This window comes from Anastrepha ludens, chromosome 5 (genome assembly GCF_028408465.1).
Source record: "Anastrepha ludens isolate Willacy chromosome 5, idAnaLude1.1, whole genome shotgun sequence".
In the NCBI taxonomy this organism is placed as follows: Eukaryota; Metazoa; Arthropoda; class Insecta; order Diptera; family Tephritidae; genus Anastrepha; species Anastrepha ludens.
The window spans coordinates 96185649-96201660 of NC_071501.1; the positions used below are offsets into that span (position 1 = coordinate 96185649).

The following is a 16012-nucleotide window of genomic DNA, read 5'->3' on the forward strand; positions in this document are numbered from 1 at the left end:
TTCCCGGTCATGGGAACATACGGGGTTGGTGGGGTTGCCCCAAGGACAGTGGTAGTAAAACGGTGCTGGTCACTAATTAGGATTATTTCAGTGGAAATACTCAACCATTTCAACAACAACAACAACATGCTGTCAAGCTCCGTGCTGTAACCAATGAAAACAAGTTGCAGGCTCGACTGCCATTCGTTCATAGGCATACATACATATGTTTTTGGTATTGTTGAAATGCTTCAGAAAACAAAAATGTTAAATCCTCATTTTAGACTTAATTTCACCGAAAATATAAAAGCAGTGGAAAGGCAAAAAATGCAAATACAAATATCAAGGGTTCAGCCCACTAAGCAATAATTTTTTTAGCAAAATTCATTAATTGCCCACTTTTGCCTCTTGTTTATATTGAGCCGCAACCATTGAGTCATTTACTAAATGTTTAAATTAAACTACTAACTTCGTTCTTCATATGTATGCATGTATTTATTAACTAATTTATAAAAAAAAAGTGTATTCAAAATTTCAAGTGTTAGTATTTTTACGCCATTTCAGCCTTTACCGAATTTAAATACACCCATTACTAACAAAAACATAATCGTGAGATTGTAGACCACACAAAGCACTATGCCTGCACTTGTCCAGTTGCGATACCACGACAAGGGTGGAGATTTGAAAATCGATCGTTCGTTTGTGGTGTTGGTGGGTGATATATTGGCTTTTTCTGCTGTGAGTGGTACCTCCATACCGAGTTCGGCCTCTTGAGCTTCGGATAAGAGTGTCACTGGTTTTATCTGTATGGTTAATGAGTCATCTGCATTAGCGGAGGTGTTGTTGCTGTTGTGGTGCAGGAGGCTGGTAGCTGCACAGAGCTCAGCAGGTAACATCGTGTCGTCATTTTCAATTGGCGCATTCTCACCATGCTCTAAGAGCACTTCCCTAGATTTGCTGAAAAGAAAAATTAGTTACTTAGTAAGTATAATCCACTAGTAGCTGTGTGGAAGCGTTAATATTTCTCCAAACCATTTTCGGGGAAGCCTTAAAATATGTGCAATATAATGAAATTTATTATTTCCAAGCCTTTTTTTGGTGAGACGCCCTGATATAGATACGCAGTTTTATTTAAAATTTACTTCTATTAGAATTTTTAGTACAAAACTATTTTGAGAACTCCTCACATTCTCCAAAATATTTAAAAAGTAGAGAAGTTTTTTTTAATAAAATTAATTGAATAATTTTGAATTAAAGAATTACTAAATTAATTTATGCTTCCCCAGCGTTCATCAACACTCACTGAGTTCAACGTAAAAAAAAAAAAATATCAGAACATTAATTATAAAATGTATTTTACTTTTAACACTTTTAGGCATATGTTTTTCTTTAAAAGCGATTTTTTAATTTTAATTTATTCACCTCTTTCTCATCTTCATTATTTAGCTTTGTCCGCTAAGCGTCCGAATTTAAGCGCGTCACTTGGTAAACTGCTCGACCACCAACAAATTTTATTTAACTCAGGCGTTTTCTTGATCAAATCTGAAACGAAATTTGTGAGCCAAATATATTTATGCATGTATGTATGTATGGACATATGTATGTACATATATATGAATGTAGATGGATGTAAGTGGATATGTGTACAGCCGAAGCTAAGCTTCAATATATGCATGAAGAAAAATCAAATACGCTAAATGTGAAGATCGACAAAAAAACTTAAGAATTTTATAATAATAAACTCTTATGCAGAGTATGCACGCTCAAGCCGTTGTACGAACTTGGGGATGCTTCATAGTTGTCAATTTTGCTCGCGCTACTACTGTGAACTGAAACAGATGGAGTAGTGCCGCAAAACGCGGGATTAATTGTTTTGCTCCACTCCAAGCTACGTTCCGTTACTGTAGTAGCTCAAAGTAATAGCCAGAATAAATATGAATATGAAATATGAAAATGAAATATGAAAATATGAATGGATTCGGCCGAAGCGCTACTTGAGAAATTATTCATGTGTACTCAAGCTACCGCTACTGCTCTTACTGCTGTTGCTCTGCTCCTATTCCCATAGCTACTACTTCATCGTGAAAAATCGTGAAAATCTATCATCCATGCTGCAAAGTTCAAAAATAGCGACTTTAAAGTCGATGACACGTTTCGCAGCGGAAGGCCTTCTGAATTCGATGAAGAACGTCTCAAATCCCTTTTGAACGAGAACGGTCACCAAACCAGTCCTGAATTGGCCCATACAAATGATCCGGGATCATAAAACGACTCTTAATCACCTTCATTCAATAGAATTTACCGAAAAATTGGGAATCTGCGTGACGAGCTGAACGAAAAAAAACAAAGAAAGTCGCTTTCAAATTGCTTCTCAGCATCTCGCCCGCCATCGAGCAACACGCGTTCATAAACAGCCCTTTTAATACCGAATCGTAACGGAAGATGAGAAATGGTGCCTAGACATCAATATGAAGCAAAGAAAGCAGTGGGTGGGTCCAGGGGATACGCCAAAGCCGAGAGTCAAGTCAGATCTCCATCCGAAGAAGGTCATGATAAGTATTTGATGGGACTGGGAGGGCATGGTGGACTCCTAAATGCTCGATGAGAATGCCACGGTCAGCAACGAGCTCTACATTGCGCAGCTACACCGCGTGAATAAGGCTATTAGCCTGAAAATACTTGATCGCCAAGTCAAACCATACTCCTTCACGACAGCGCCATGCCCCATGTGCGCAAGTCGTCATGTCATAGCCGCCCTCCAAGAGCTCGAGTGGGAAATCCTTCAGCAATCGTCGTATTCTTCGGATCCCGCACTGACCAATTACCATCTTTTCCGCTGCCTGTCAAACCATATGATTTTTTGGCATTAGGCCAATCTTATCTTATGGAATACCTGTATAGTGGCCATCTGCTCAAAAGGCGACTTACGCTAAAATCATGAATGAAGTCCAAAGAACAGCTTCTTTATGCATCTCCGGTGCTTTAAGGGCTATCCTAAAGCAAAGCGCTGAAAATGGTAATCAACTTGCCTGCACAAAATCTTACCTGGAAACATGTGGCAGTCGCATCGGAAAGGCCGGTGGTTTGGTTTGGCAGACGATAAGGTTGGCTATAGAGTATTTTCGAAGGAATTAGGACTGGAACTATCCGTTCGACTTCCAGACTCTAGCTTTAAAAGAAGTGGCTACATATCTAAATACGTATGCCGTAACAAAAAATATATTTTCGGATAGCCAACCGGCCATTAAATCAATGAATGCGGTTATACTAAGATCAAATATTCCACAGGGATGCCGGGCAGGCCTAAATATATTAGTGTCGTATCCAAGGTCAGCCTTATTTGGGTTTCGGGGCACAGATATATTGGGGGGAAATTGTAAAACTGATGAGATAGCCAGGAAAGGTATTGTTCTTCAACTGCTCTGTGATAGAAGTACGTAAGAGCTAGGCTACTATCGCTGCAATTAAATAAGAAAACGACAAAGGAACTGCTTAGCCTCTCAAGAGAGGACACTCGAAGGTCGTGGGTTGTATAATCGGTCATTGGATAGTTTGGCATGCATTTCTTGTTTCCGGCCATGATGTTGTAGAAGTTGTAAAGATGAGGAAGAGGAAAAAGTAGATTATCCATGTCAAATCAGGGCAGGTTTTCTTGGTAAATATTATTGTTTCAATTCACTTACGGAACTGTCTGGCGTAGGGATGAGACCAATCCTGCCCTTCATAAGAACCACAAAATGGTTTCACGAAGAAAACTGTAAACGGACGTTTAAGGCCTAAGTGAGTTGGTCGTACAGACGAACCAGCACCATAACCTAACCCAACTTAAGTACAGACAGGTCCGGAAATGCAAAAGAAGCCTCGATAGCGTATAACATCCATACGCCCATGTGAGAGGAAGCTGGGAATATGCCACACATGCCACTTAGAAGCCTATAGCATGAAGCTGGCTGCAAATATGGTGGCCTCAAACGTGGGTGAATAGTTTTGGTCCATTTATGGACACCGTTCTGGGCCTTCTCGAAGTAATGCAAGGTAGTTCCGGGAAGGTAGTCTCCTCAGAAGAGGAAAAGGGATTGTTTTAGTGGCTACACCATTCGACGCAGTTGACGGTGGTCTCTGGAAGTACTCTTCCTCATTAAAGAAAACTTCATCAATTATTATTATTGAACAAATTCCACTTGAATCCTGCATTTTGCGAAATGTTCAACACCATGAATATGAGATTAATAAAGTGGATTGACGCATTCATCAACATATTGGAATGTGTATGCTAAACATTGAATGGCTCATTGCACTACGTTAATGATACCACGGCTGTAGCGTGCATACCCTACATTATATTGTTTACTCTGCATATTTTGATAGCAGCACAGCATTCGCGACAGCTTACATTCCATTGCAACTACTTAGATGACCCATTGTTTATGCTGGCAAGTACTGTTATTGTTTGGTGCACCACTTATAATGCTGTGTGGCGCATACAACTCTAATGAATGCTGAGGCCGAGTTTCCTCTCTAGTTTGTGTGCGCGTGTGTGTGTGTGTGTGCGTTGTGATGTCATTATATTTATAAAATACTTTTATGATACATCCGAAAAGCAGGCTCAAAGGCGATCGCTATTAGGAATAAGTTTTTTCTATAATCTGATTTTTCATATTCTTCACTGGGCGTCGAACCCAGACCCCTTAAAAAATAGTTTAGCACATTACTCACACATCTACGCCAGTTGCTACTTTATTATAGGGAATTACTGCGCCTCAAGAATTCACAGATGTGGATGAGGGACGTTATGCTAGGGATGATTGGTGTAAATGCGCATACACTACAGTAATCCACATATGTCTTTACATACATGCATGTATGTATGTATGTATTTATATGCATACTTATACATATGTACATATGTATGCACTTGCATATTATTGAAAATTTTGTTCTTCAGAAATATTGCCATCTGGTGCTGCATTTTTTGCCATGAGTTAACATACACTTTAGTCAAATGTAGTAGTTGCAAACTACCCTACAACTAACGGGTGTTCTTTTAGCTACATGAAAACTATTGATATCGATAACTAAGATTTGACAAGTCATCATGAATCATTTATCTTCAAAACGGCGCATCCAAATTGTGGACATTTATTTTAAAAAAAGAAAAAAAAAATCTGTGCGCGAAATGCATAGAGCGGAGTGTTGCAAAAGGTGACACAATGTTGATCCGTCCTTTTACTCTACTTGTTTGCCTTTGCCCTTCGACTACGTGGAAATGTTACTTAAATATCTTGGCTTCTTCTTGATTGGCGCTATAACCGTTTAAGGGTTCCGATGGCCTAGAATTTTCAAAAAATAGATTTTTGGTTTTCTCGATATTTCGAAAGTATAGGCTTTTAAGAATACACTGTATAGTTTTTGGAAGGGTATCCCCAGTATTTTCGATTGTACAGCTGTTTCAGCAGGTACAGTCAGATTCGTCACGCGCCCACCTTCAAAACTTTAAACTCAATTATCTCAAAAAATAAAAAAAACTATTCAACCGAATCGTCTGAAATTTTAATATTTATGTTGTTCACAACATCAATGACTACCGTCCGTACTAGTACGGGACATAACGACAGTCATACTGATTAATAATTTTTTTTTGGTTTTTGTGCTTCAGATAAATAGAAGAGCCAAAATTGACAACACCGTCCATGTCCAATTTTTCGGGAGGGTGGACATGTGAAGGTGGTGAACCGGGTGAAATGTGGACATAGCAACAGCAGGATTGGGTGGAAGTGGGTGCATTTGGGACATGTGGACATGTGAAGGTGGTGAACTTTGTGAACCGTGCGCAAAGTGGCCATAGAAAAGCAGGAGTAAGTGGAAAACTTTTTTTTTTCATTTTTGTATGTAAAAGAAGTTAAATAATCCTAAAAAATTTAAATTGTAAGATTCCAAAATTTTCGAGCTCTAGACCACCGGGATCCCTTAAGCAATTTTGACTGAGTTGAACAAAGAGCGTCAGTCGTTTGTTTCTCGTGTTAACCGGCGCCAGGTGGACACATCCGGCGAAGCTATGATGACTTACATATGTAAATCCCTATAAAATACAATTCGTGGGTTCTGTTACATTTATTATTCAGATTCATTGGAAGAAGTAGTAGCAAATTGCTGATATAGCAGACCTTGATATTAAAAATCTGATGAACTTCAGCAGCAGCATAAAGCGGTTAATACAACCACAACGCAATCATCGTTCGTAATTCGTATATACTCAACCCCTCCCGCCGTACTGAAAATTATTTAAAATGTTAAGAGCCAACTTCAACTTAAATGTTGAAGTCAAATAAAATAGGCGTAAAAAAAAACGTTTTGTAATCGGCACAAAGCTGCTCTTTTTTGGACCAGTTCGATTTCAGTTAGGAAAATCTAGTTGGAGGCCTAGTTTGATGTTTCATTACAGTGCTAACTGTTGTTTGTATTTAAAGTTCGGTACTGCGGATAAAGATAAAGATAATCAAGAGTAAAGGGTGACTCGGTAAAGAGTTAAAAAAATCAGGCCGTATATGAAATTTAAGTAAAGAGTACCTCGAATTAAAAGGAACTTGTTTTTGAACAACCCTAAAAATTGAATTTTTTGCAATACATTTGCCATTAGATGCCAGATTTTTAACAGCGATACTTATTGATATTCAAGAGTATCATACTTCAAAAAGAAATTGTTAAAATTAATTTGCCGGAATCACGGCAATCTCTTTTTTATGCTGTGTAAACAATTCACATGGCGATATGAATTAACAGCATCTCATTAGAGGAAAATATATATGTAAGTAATATATGTATGTACGTGTATACATACATACTTGTATATCGTTACTTTTACTTAGGGAGTCAGAGTAAACTGAAAACTATGCAATCGTAAATGAGCGATATTTTCTTATACACACTAAATGTCGCAAAATTAGTCACTCTATCGGAAAATTTATAATTTTTGAAACTGGTAAGCTACTTATAGGCAGCTGCCGTATACATACAGAGAGTGCAAACGGAGAGTGCAATTCTTTCTACTGAAATCTATCCGGGAGTAGTACAACAGTCTCCTGACTGAGTGCTTGGACTTGTTCAACTCCCACAAACCTAATCTAATCTAATCATGGTCTGACAACCATGGCTTGGGCATTCGAAGCAAAATTGTGAGAGTATCTGGCTAGCACTCAAGAATGATAGAAACAAGATTGTGTCCATTAGAGAGTGCGTGACGTCAAATTAGCTGAGTTGTGCTTGTTGCCAACCATTTGCTCTACGCAATAAATTTAGTGCTTTTTTATACATAAAATGCGAACATTTTTAAGTTTGGTGTTTGTTTCTTTTTTTAATGTAAAGCTATCGAAATTGTAAGCTAAAAAAACTGAATAATATATATTTAAAAAGTGTTTGAATTTACTGAATGCGTATAAAAAACGATAGATATATAATATAATTGTTTCTTCCGGCCCTCAATCCTTAGTGGGATCATCAAAAGGTGTATTCGTAGTAAAAATAAGCAATAAAATACCAGAAAATACTGAAGAAACCATAACGACATTTTTACAAAAAGAGTACCTTATCTTGTTACATAACCTCAAATATGCCAAAAAAGTCGTTTTCTTAACAGAAGAGTTTCTCTTAACAAAAAACTTATAAATTAAAAAAAATTAATAATTAAACGCACATTTAAAAGACAAAGTTCTTTAAGTAATTCAATAAATATTTGGTATTTTACTTTTTTTAAATGGGCATTTTAATGCGTTTTTATATCCAAAGCTAGGCAACACTGCGGTAGCGAGAGAGAGATTTGACTGCTGGAAGGAGACGAACATCAACAATAGCCGCAACCGCGGGCAATGTGACCAGATGTTAAAAAAAGGTAAAGCTAAATAAAACTGAGTGAATTATTGAACAAATTTAAAAAAACATATATTTTACGAAATTATAAACATTACATTTTATTTGGAACAGGCTAGCAAAATGTTATCAAGAAAGAACTAAAACTTGAAAATGGTAACCTGGTCATACTGGTCACCAATTGTTCTAATAAGACGTCAGTCACCCACTGTAAAATTCACTGAAAGCCAGGTAACGGTACCACGATAGACGCCATATCATTATTTTTTCCATCATGACACGTCACCGTGGACTTGGCAGCAGAATTGTGCCCGCTCATTTCTCACATATTCTTACGCTTTCCAATCAGTTCAGACTGCAAAGAAGTAAGCTGAGCAATGCTTGCGTTAATTTTTTTCGTGTATCATCAACACAATCTCAGTTTTTTCGTAAACAAACCACAGTCACAACCTCTACTACATAAACAAATAAGCTGATTCCCTCCAAATCGCTGAGAGCCGCTTAACGGCCGGTCTGATCTTGGACACACCTTTGCATTCAGGACATTGTGCTGACGATGAAGTTTGCTTGCCAGCAATGGAGCTGCGATTGGATTGTTTTGTAGGGTTCCTTGAATAGTGGATGTGTATAACAAAGGCGAGAAATGACTGTTGACCTGGAGTGGAAGGAGGTTTTTGCCATTTCGGAGATATAACTAGAAACTGCTTACAATCTCTCGGGAAATTCTGTTGATAGAATGCACAACTACGAAGTTAGCCGTGGCAGCAAAACAAATTAATTTGCATATCTTTTATTAATGCCAGTAGCTATAAAGAAATTATATGGTTTGTTTTTTTGATTTTTGTATTCATCTTGTTTTATTTTAATTTTTCGGCTTTTTATTTCACTTTTTTTTTAATTTATCATTTAATTTTTTTATTTTATTATACTTCCTCCTGCAATTTTATTTTGATGATAATTTTTTTTATTCTGTTTATTTCACTTAATTTATTTCGTTTTAATTTAGGTTTTTTTTAATTTTATGATTTTATGTTATTTTATTTTATGTAATATAGTTTATTGTATTTTATTTTATTTCGTTTTGTTTTATTTTATTTATTTTGTTTTATTTTATTTTATTTTATTTTATTTGAGCTTAATGAGCTCATTTTATTTTATTTTATTTTATTTTATTTTATTTTATTTTATTTTATTTTATTTTATTTTATTTTATTTTATTTTATTTTATTTTATTTTATTTTATTTTATTTTATTTTATTTTATTTTATTTTATTTTATTTTATTTTATTTTATTTTATTTTATTTTATTTTATTTTATTTTATTTTATTTTATTTTATTTTATTTTATTTTATTTTATTTTATTTTATTTTATTTTATTTTATTTTATTTTATTTGAGCTTAATCCATCTCGGCTATTGCTGGAGATTACACATCCCGGATAAAATTTTACGATTAAGGGGCACCGCTATATCGATTACTTCGATCGTTTTATTTGTCTTGTCGAACAAGATAATGTCAGGTTTGTTGGCAGCTGCTGTTTGATCTGTGGATATAAATCTGTCCCAGTACAATTTAAAATTTGCATTTTCCAATATTGGCTTTGGTTCATATTTAAAATACAAGACTTCTGCTTGTAAGAGACCGTGTTTTATCGCAAGTTATTGGTGGAGGATCTTTGATGTATTGTTATGTCTCATGACATATTCACGGGGGGCAAGTACGCTACATCCAGCAATTATATGGTCGATTGTTTCGCCGTAAATGCCGCACCTTCGGCATCTATCTTCTATTGCCTCCCCATGTATCGACCTTCGGAAATTCCTTGTTGGAATAACTCGGTCTTGGATAGCGATTGCGAAACCTTCTGTTTCAGAAAATAGCTTTCCTCTTTTCAACCATAAATTGGATGATTGTGCGTCTATCCATTCCATTTCGAGATCATGGGATGGGCACCGTGTATTGTTTTTGCCTTCCATGCTGCGATCATTTCTGCTGGGGATTTAACCCCCTCAGGTACTGGGAAATCCTGCTCCATCAGACTTAGCGGGGTAAAGCCATTATCTGCCATAGCGATAGCTTTAAATAGATGGGACTCGCTGCTAAGAAAATATGTACGTAGCTTCGAAGTTTGTGAAAAGGGTAGATGCGCTATATTAATGGTGCCTCTTCCATCAACGTTTTGAGGAAGCGATATTCCTTCCACAGCACTGTGAGGGTAATGGCTTTGGAACTTAGTAAAAGTGGTGCGTATCAGCGTTTCAATCCGAAGGATATCTGTTTGAGACCATTTTATAACTCCAAACGAGTAAGTCAAAAGAGGTATGGCCCAGGTATTCATTGCTTTGCACTTATTTCCACTGTTCGTTTATTTTACTTTATTTTACTTGATTTCACTTTTTCCAGTTCACTTATTGGTATTAGTTTATTTTATTTTACTTATGGGACTAAGTAAAAGGCAACTTCTTTTATTTTATTTTTTACATTTGCTGCGAGCTTATCCGATAAATCATGATTGATAAGCTTAAATCTCTCTCTAATTTGAATATTTTTTTATTATATCATTTTAAATATTTTAATAATTGTTTTTCTCTCTTTCATTTGTTTCATTATAACACTTTTGGATTCGTTGTACTAGAAACTCATTCAATTAAACAGCACAGCACAAAAAAATAATAATAAGTTTCCGACAATGCATTCTAGAGAGAGAGTGCAGGAGTAAAAAATATATGTACTTTTTTGGCTTGTTTTTATCTTACGAATACTATTCATAATAATAATATAGTGATTGGAGAGTTTGCGTCTGAATTTTATTTTATCGCCAAGCGGCATAGGAAACTATGTTATCCTTATATTTTACAAATATTTTGGGTTCAGCAGTTTCTTGTTAAAAATAAAGGGGAACAATTCTGTGAAAGATTTTAACACTCTAAATCCTCAATAGGTGTGTTTTTTTTTGCGGAATAGGGCAAAATGCGCATAATAAAGTGGTATAATGGGTAAATATGTACTGAAAAAATATTTTTCATAAAAGTTTACTAATTTTTTTTTTCCTTGTTCACTCCTCTTGGGAGAATAGGGCCTCAACAAAACTCAGCCTTGCGTGGGTTTCGTTAATCTATTTTGATTTCTGACAGGGTAGGTGACTAGCCTGCCGCTACCAGACGTAAATAGTGGGAATGCCCACCTGTCGATGCTTAGGAATAACGCCTACTTACTGGTTTGGAGCGCCATCTGTGTTTCACATTTTTCTGCCAGAAGGATCACACAGATGGTTGAGCACTTGGCGGCTAACATATAATAATAATACACTAAAGCTCAAAATTTAACTTGGATGACAGAAATAATTTAAAACTGAAATTGTATTTAGGTCTTAGTTTCGTTAGTGTTTATAAAAAATTGTTTTATGTAAAATTTCAAATATGTAAGCAAGTAAGTGTAAAATATGAACTGAGAACTGCCCTCCAAAAAAAAAAAAATTGTGATTCAAACTTTCAAATCGCTGATACACGTACATTTATTTTTGCTTGCCACCTCTAGCAGAATCCAATGCTGCACCTTAGTTATTTTGAAAAAAGTGTTACTTTTCCGTATATTGCTGTATTTTTTTACTGTTGACAAAACCGTTGCTAATAAAACTCTTTTGTTTTCAATTCTCTGCAGTTTTTTTTTTCTAAAATATGCACAAAGAACTTCACATACCTACATAAATACATAGGCGACGGGGTTTAAAATCTACTACACAAACACTTCGTAAAGAAACGCGCTTGAAACTGAGTCTTAACTTCGTGACAATTAAAATTAAACTAACATTTTGGATACTTCAAAAAATTTTCTCTCACAAAAATAAACACATCAATGGCTCAGTTTAGACCGCACACGTCATTAGACTTGCCACAATCAATCTAAACCGGTCTTTTACAAAATTCACTTTTTACCGTACATGTGCTAATTAAAGCCATTGAATAGAGCAAATGTATAGGGGGTTTCAATAGGCATGGCCCATAGGAGTTGTCGCATGTCAGTATTAGTAGCGTTCATTAAACGGACCATATGATTTGTGCTGCCTTTGAGGATGATTTCTGCTACTGTATCGATGTTAAGGTCGCGATGAATAACTTCGTTTGGGACGTACCAAGATGCATTGATTATAGTTCTGAGTATTTTTGATTGTAGTCGCTGAATAATGTTAATGTTACTTTTACTTGCAATTCCCCAGATTTTTACGCCGTATGTCCAGATTGGCACAATCACAGTTTTGTATATCATATAAGGGTTTTATTCAGCAATGACAGTTTCGAGCGCCTGCCAAGTAGCCACTATAGTTGTCGGAATCTGTTTTTTACCTCATTTCTTTTCAACGTCATCTGCAAAAGTTGCTTTCATGCATGCGATACTTGCAGGCAAGGGAATATCAGCTGTGTACAGCATAGTGTTACCTATTCAAAACACCATAACTTTTTTGTATGAAATTAGTTTTTTTGGTTTCAAAAACAAAATTGTTCAAAAATTACAATTTTAACATATATTCACTTTAGCTCGATATGACCACCTTTTGCCTTGACTATAGCCTTCAAAAGGTCAAAAAATGAGTTGCATGCTGCACGAATGTGATCTTGAGGTATTTTGGCCCATTCTCGTATAATCGCTTTTTTCAGTGCATTCATACTGGCATATTTTTTAGACCTCACCCTACTCTCCAAAATGGACCAGATGGAATAGTCCATCGGACTTGCGTCTGGCGAATTCGAAAGCCATTGTGTGAACGAAATGAAGTGTGGAACATGATTTCTAAACCATTCTTGGTTCACTCGAGCCTTATGAGACGGTGCCGAGTCCTGTTGGAACGTCCATGGTCTACGAACGAAATTTTTGCGTGCCCACGGCTCTAAAGCAGCTTCTAAAACATTTTCCCGATAATAAGTCGCATTCACTTTGACATCAGGCTCGATAAAAACGATTGGAGAGCGTTCATCAGCGGTCAGTGCGGCCCAAACCATTACTTGCGATGGGAAATTGCTTCAAGTGGCCATATGTAGGCTCAAATTCTCGTATGAGCGTTCGGTCAAGTAAACACGATCGTTTTGAGTGTTTATGAACTGCTCAATTGGGAAATTTTTTTCATCAGAAAACGCAATCATAAGAAATTCGCCACGTTCGTACAAGCGCAACAACTCCTTTGCTCTTTCGCACCGAACTTTTGTTTGCTGGGGTGAAAGATCGTGTGCTTTTTTGAACTTGTAAGCCTTGACCTTGAGCTCATTTTTCAATATGCGTCGAGTGCTGTCTTGCGATATTTTCAGTTCTTTAGCCATTTTTCTTTCACTTCGACGTGGATTTCGTTCAAGTCGAGCCTTCACTTTCCGAACCATTTCTGGCGTTGTTGCGGTTTTTTTTGCTCCACCTCCATAGCTTTTTGCAATACTACCAGTATCATTGTAACGTTTTATAGTTCGATACATAAACATTTTATTCACTTTGAGGTGACTGAGCTCACGAACAATGGCTGGTTGTGATTTTCCAGCCAAATATAATGAAATAACACTATTTTGAATTCCATCACAAAAAAATAAACAATATATCGAACTGTCATTAGAACAATTTTGACGTTGATGTCATGAGCTGTTTTACAGATACAAGCAGTGTGAAGTTGGTAACACTTCATATCGTTCACCCGTAGTACAGGCCCTAGCACACTGCCCTGAGGTACACCGGCTTCCATGAGTTGAATGTTAGAGTATTTGTCTTTATATTTCACATAAAAGTATCTGTTTGCTAAATAGCTTTTCATTAACAAATAGTAGTCGAGTGGAAGATACTGTTTAAGCTTATATATTAAACCCTTGTGCCACGCTGTCGAAAGCCGTCGCTACATCAACAAGATGCACAGTAACGCATATATTTCTTTTATCAATTTCTGACAATATTTTACTTGTTACTCTATGTACCTGTTCTATTGTTGAATGTTTTCTACGAAATCCGAATTGGTGTGAAGGAAATAAGTTTCGAGCCTGTAGTATGGATTCAAGGCGGTCAAGTATAAACTTCTCAAAAAGTTTGGATAATAATGGAAATAAACGAATTGGTCTGTATGAAGAAGCTTCAGAGGCGTTTTTATTAGGTTCGGGGATTGCGTCGATTTCAGCAACCTTCCAAGGCAATGGAAAATATTTCATTCGTAATGCTGAGTTAAATGTATTTCGTAAGTAGAGAGTGACTTTGTCAGGTAACTCCTTTAGAATCCTTCCAGTGATTCCGTCATATCCTGGGGACCTATTTACTTATATTTTGTCTCAATTGCTATTCGTATTTCTTTCGAAGTTATTTTCTTGATTTTTTATATTTATGTTGCTTGTGAGGTGAGCATGAAATTCAGAATTGTCAATGTCTTGGTTATTACCTGTATGTTGATTTGTAAATGATTTTTTAAAATTATCAGCGAGTATTTTAAATTTAAGTTTCCTAAATATTTTGTCAATCATATGGAACAACCATAAATATGAACCCTGTTTACTCCCATTTTGTTGTTTCTATTTTCACTTGAAGTCCTATCTTACATCGATTGAAAAACACTACAGCGACGCTAAGTGAACTAAAAATATTGCACGCTTATGTGAGTAAAGCCGAAAATAAGTTGAACTTAGGAAAATAATTATGCAGGCATTGAACGAAGTGCGATCGCGAAAAAAGGTGTGAAAATGCACAAAAGCCTACTAATGTAAATACATATTCATACATATAGTATGAACATATATGAATATTTACAGATTTATCTACTTCCATTATTTAAATGTGTTTATATAAAATATATAACCATTATAGTTAGAAGAGTGGAATTTGATTTTCGTTCAGATTAAATAACTTTTGTCATTTTAACTTTTTAGAAGCTTATCACTTTTGCATTCAATGAAGTGAGTAATATTTATTGGCATTGAAAGTTACACAACTGTGCACACACATATATATATTATACATAAGTACATAGATACCATGGAAAAAGAGTGCAAAAAATACATACATATTTACTTGTATGTATTTGCATTATATTTGAATGTACAAAGCCTGTGACTCTTGCAAATTTCAATCATTTTGTATATTTGCTTTGCAAAAATTTGCTAATATAATTACAAAATTTGCCGTGGATAAACAGATTAATAAAGCGAAATGCATTTGCATGCAATATGGAATTTTAACTAGTGAAACATTAATTAAAATTGCTAGCAAAATTGAACGAATGAATTAATGAATTATAAAATCGAATGATTTGTTGGCTTCGAAGCAGCTGAACGTAATAAAGTTGCAAATTTATTTTACCCTCGGTTAGGGTTCAAATAAATGGCCAGCATTAAATTAAATAAATATGTGCATACACTTGCCTATGTGTAATATGACAAATATCTAAATATTGGTTAGCGTGTATGCACTGGTGGTTGTGCAGAGACTAATCTATGTGGAAACCGGAGGAGGAAATTCGCACACATCACTCAAGAGCTGCGGCTCCGATTTTAACGTACCATATTTGCTACCCTTGAAAAGTCTATGGATCGTAAATGGCTTTAACGGTATATTTTAGATGGATGTTGCCACCTGTTTGTATAAAAAGTAATTTAGTAAAAAATACACTCAAGCATTACAGCACGCATATGAAAGCAAATACATATTTGCCAATTTATCAATCTCTTTTGTAACGTTGCCACCCGGATTTTATTGCAAGAATAGCAATTTATCACACATTTCGGTGGAATTTCGAGGTATAGATATCAAATAAAGATATTTACACAAATTAAAAAAATTAATAAATTTCAAAAATAATTTCTTTGATAATGTTGCCACCCGGATTTTATTGCAAAAGGAGCAATTTATCACACATTGCAGTTGAATTTTGAGATATGGGAATCAAATAACAGGTGATGAGATAAGTAAAAAAAAAATTTTTTTTGGTGTTGCCACCTCTCTTTTTATAAATTAAGAAAATGTTGACAAATATTTTAATATAAAAAATAAATATGAATATTATACATAGGTAAAGGTAAAAAGGGACAAGGTAAAAAAAGGAGGTTGAATTAGTTTTAAAGGTGACACACAGATGGCGCTATTTATCACTTTATCGCGTTGGCAATACTGAATATATATTCATGACAAAGCCTCATCCCTAGGCTTTGTTTATCAGTA

At 35.6% G+C, this 16012-nt stretch overlaps 1 protein-coding gene across 2 annotated transcripts; it reads right to left on the bottom strand.

The window, feature by feature from the left end:
- Window positions 1-448: 448 nt before the first annotated feature.
- Window positions 449-12055, bottom strand: LOC128863766 (uncharacterized). 2 transcript variants are annotated; one of them, XM_054103101.1, is made up of 3 exons: window positions 11543-12055; window positions 1402-1521; window positions 449-936 (listed from the first exon to the last, which is right to left on the bottom strand). In XM_054103101.1, exons 2-3 carry the CDS (start codon window positions 1416-1418, stop codon window positions 540-542), a joined length of 414 nt encoding a protein of 137 aa, XP_053959076.1. In that variant the 5' UTR covers window positions 1419-1521; window positions 11543-12055; the 3' UTR covers window positions 449-539. The 2 variants fall into 2 exon arrangements, with proteins under 2 accessions (XP_053959076.1, XP_053959075.1); XM_054103100.1 differs by having other exon boundaries at window positions 11356-12055.
- Between the last annotated feature and the right edge of the window lie 3957 nt (window positions 12056-16012).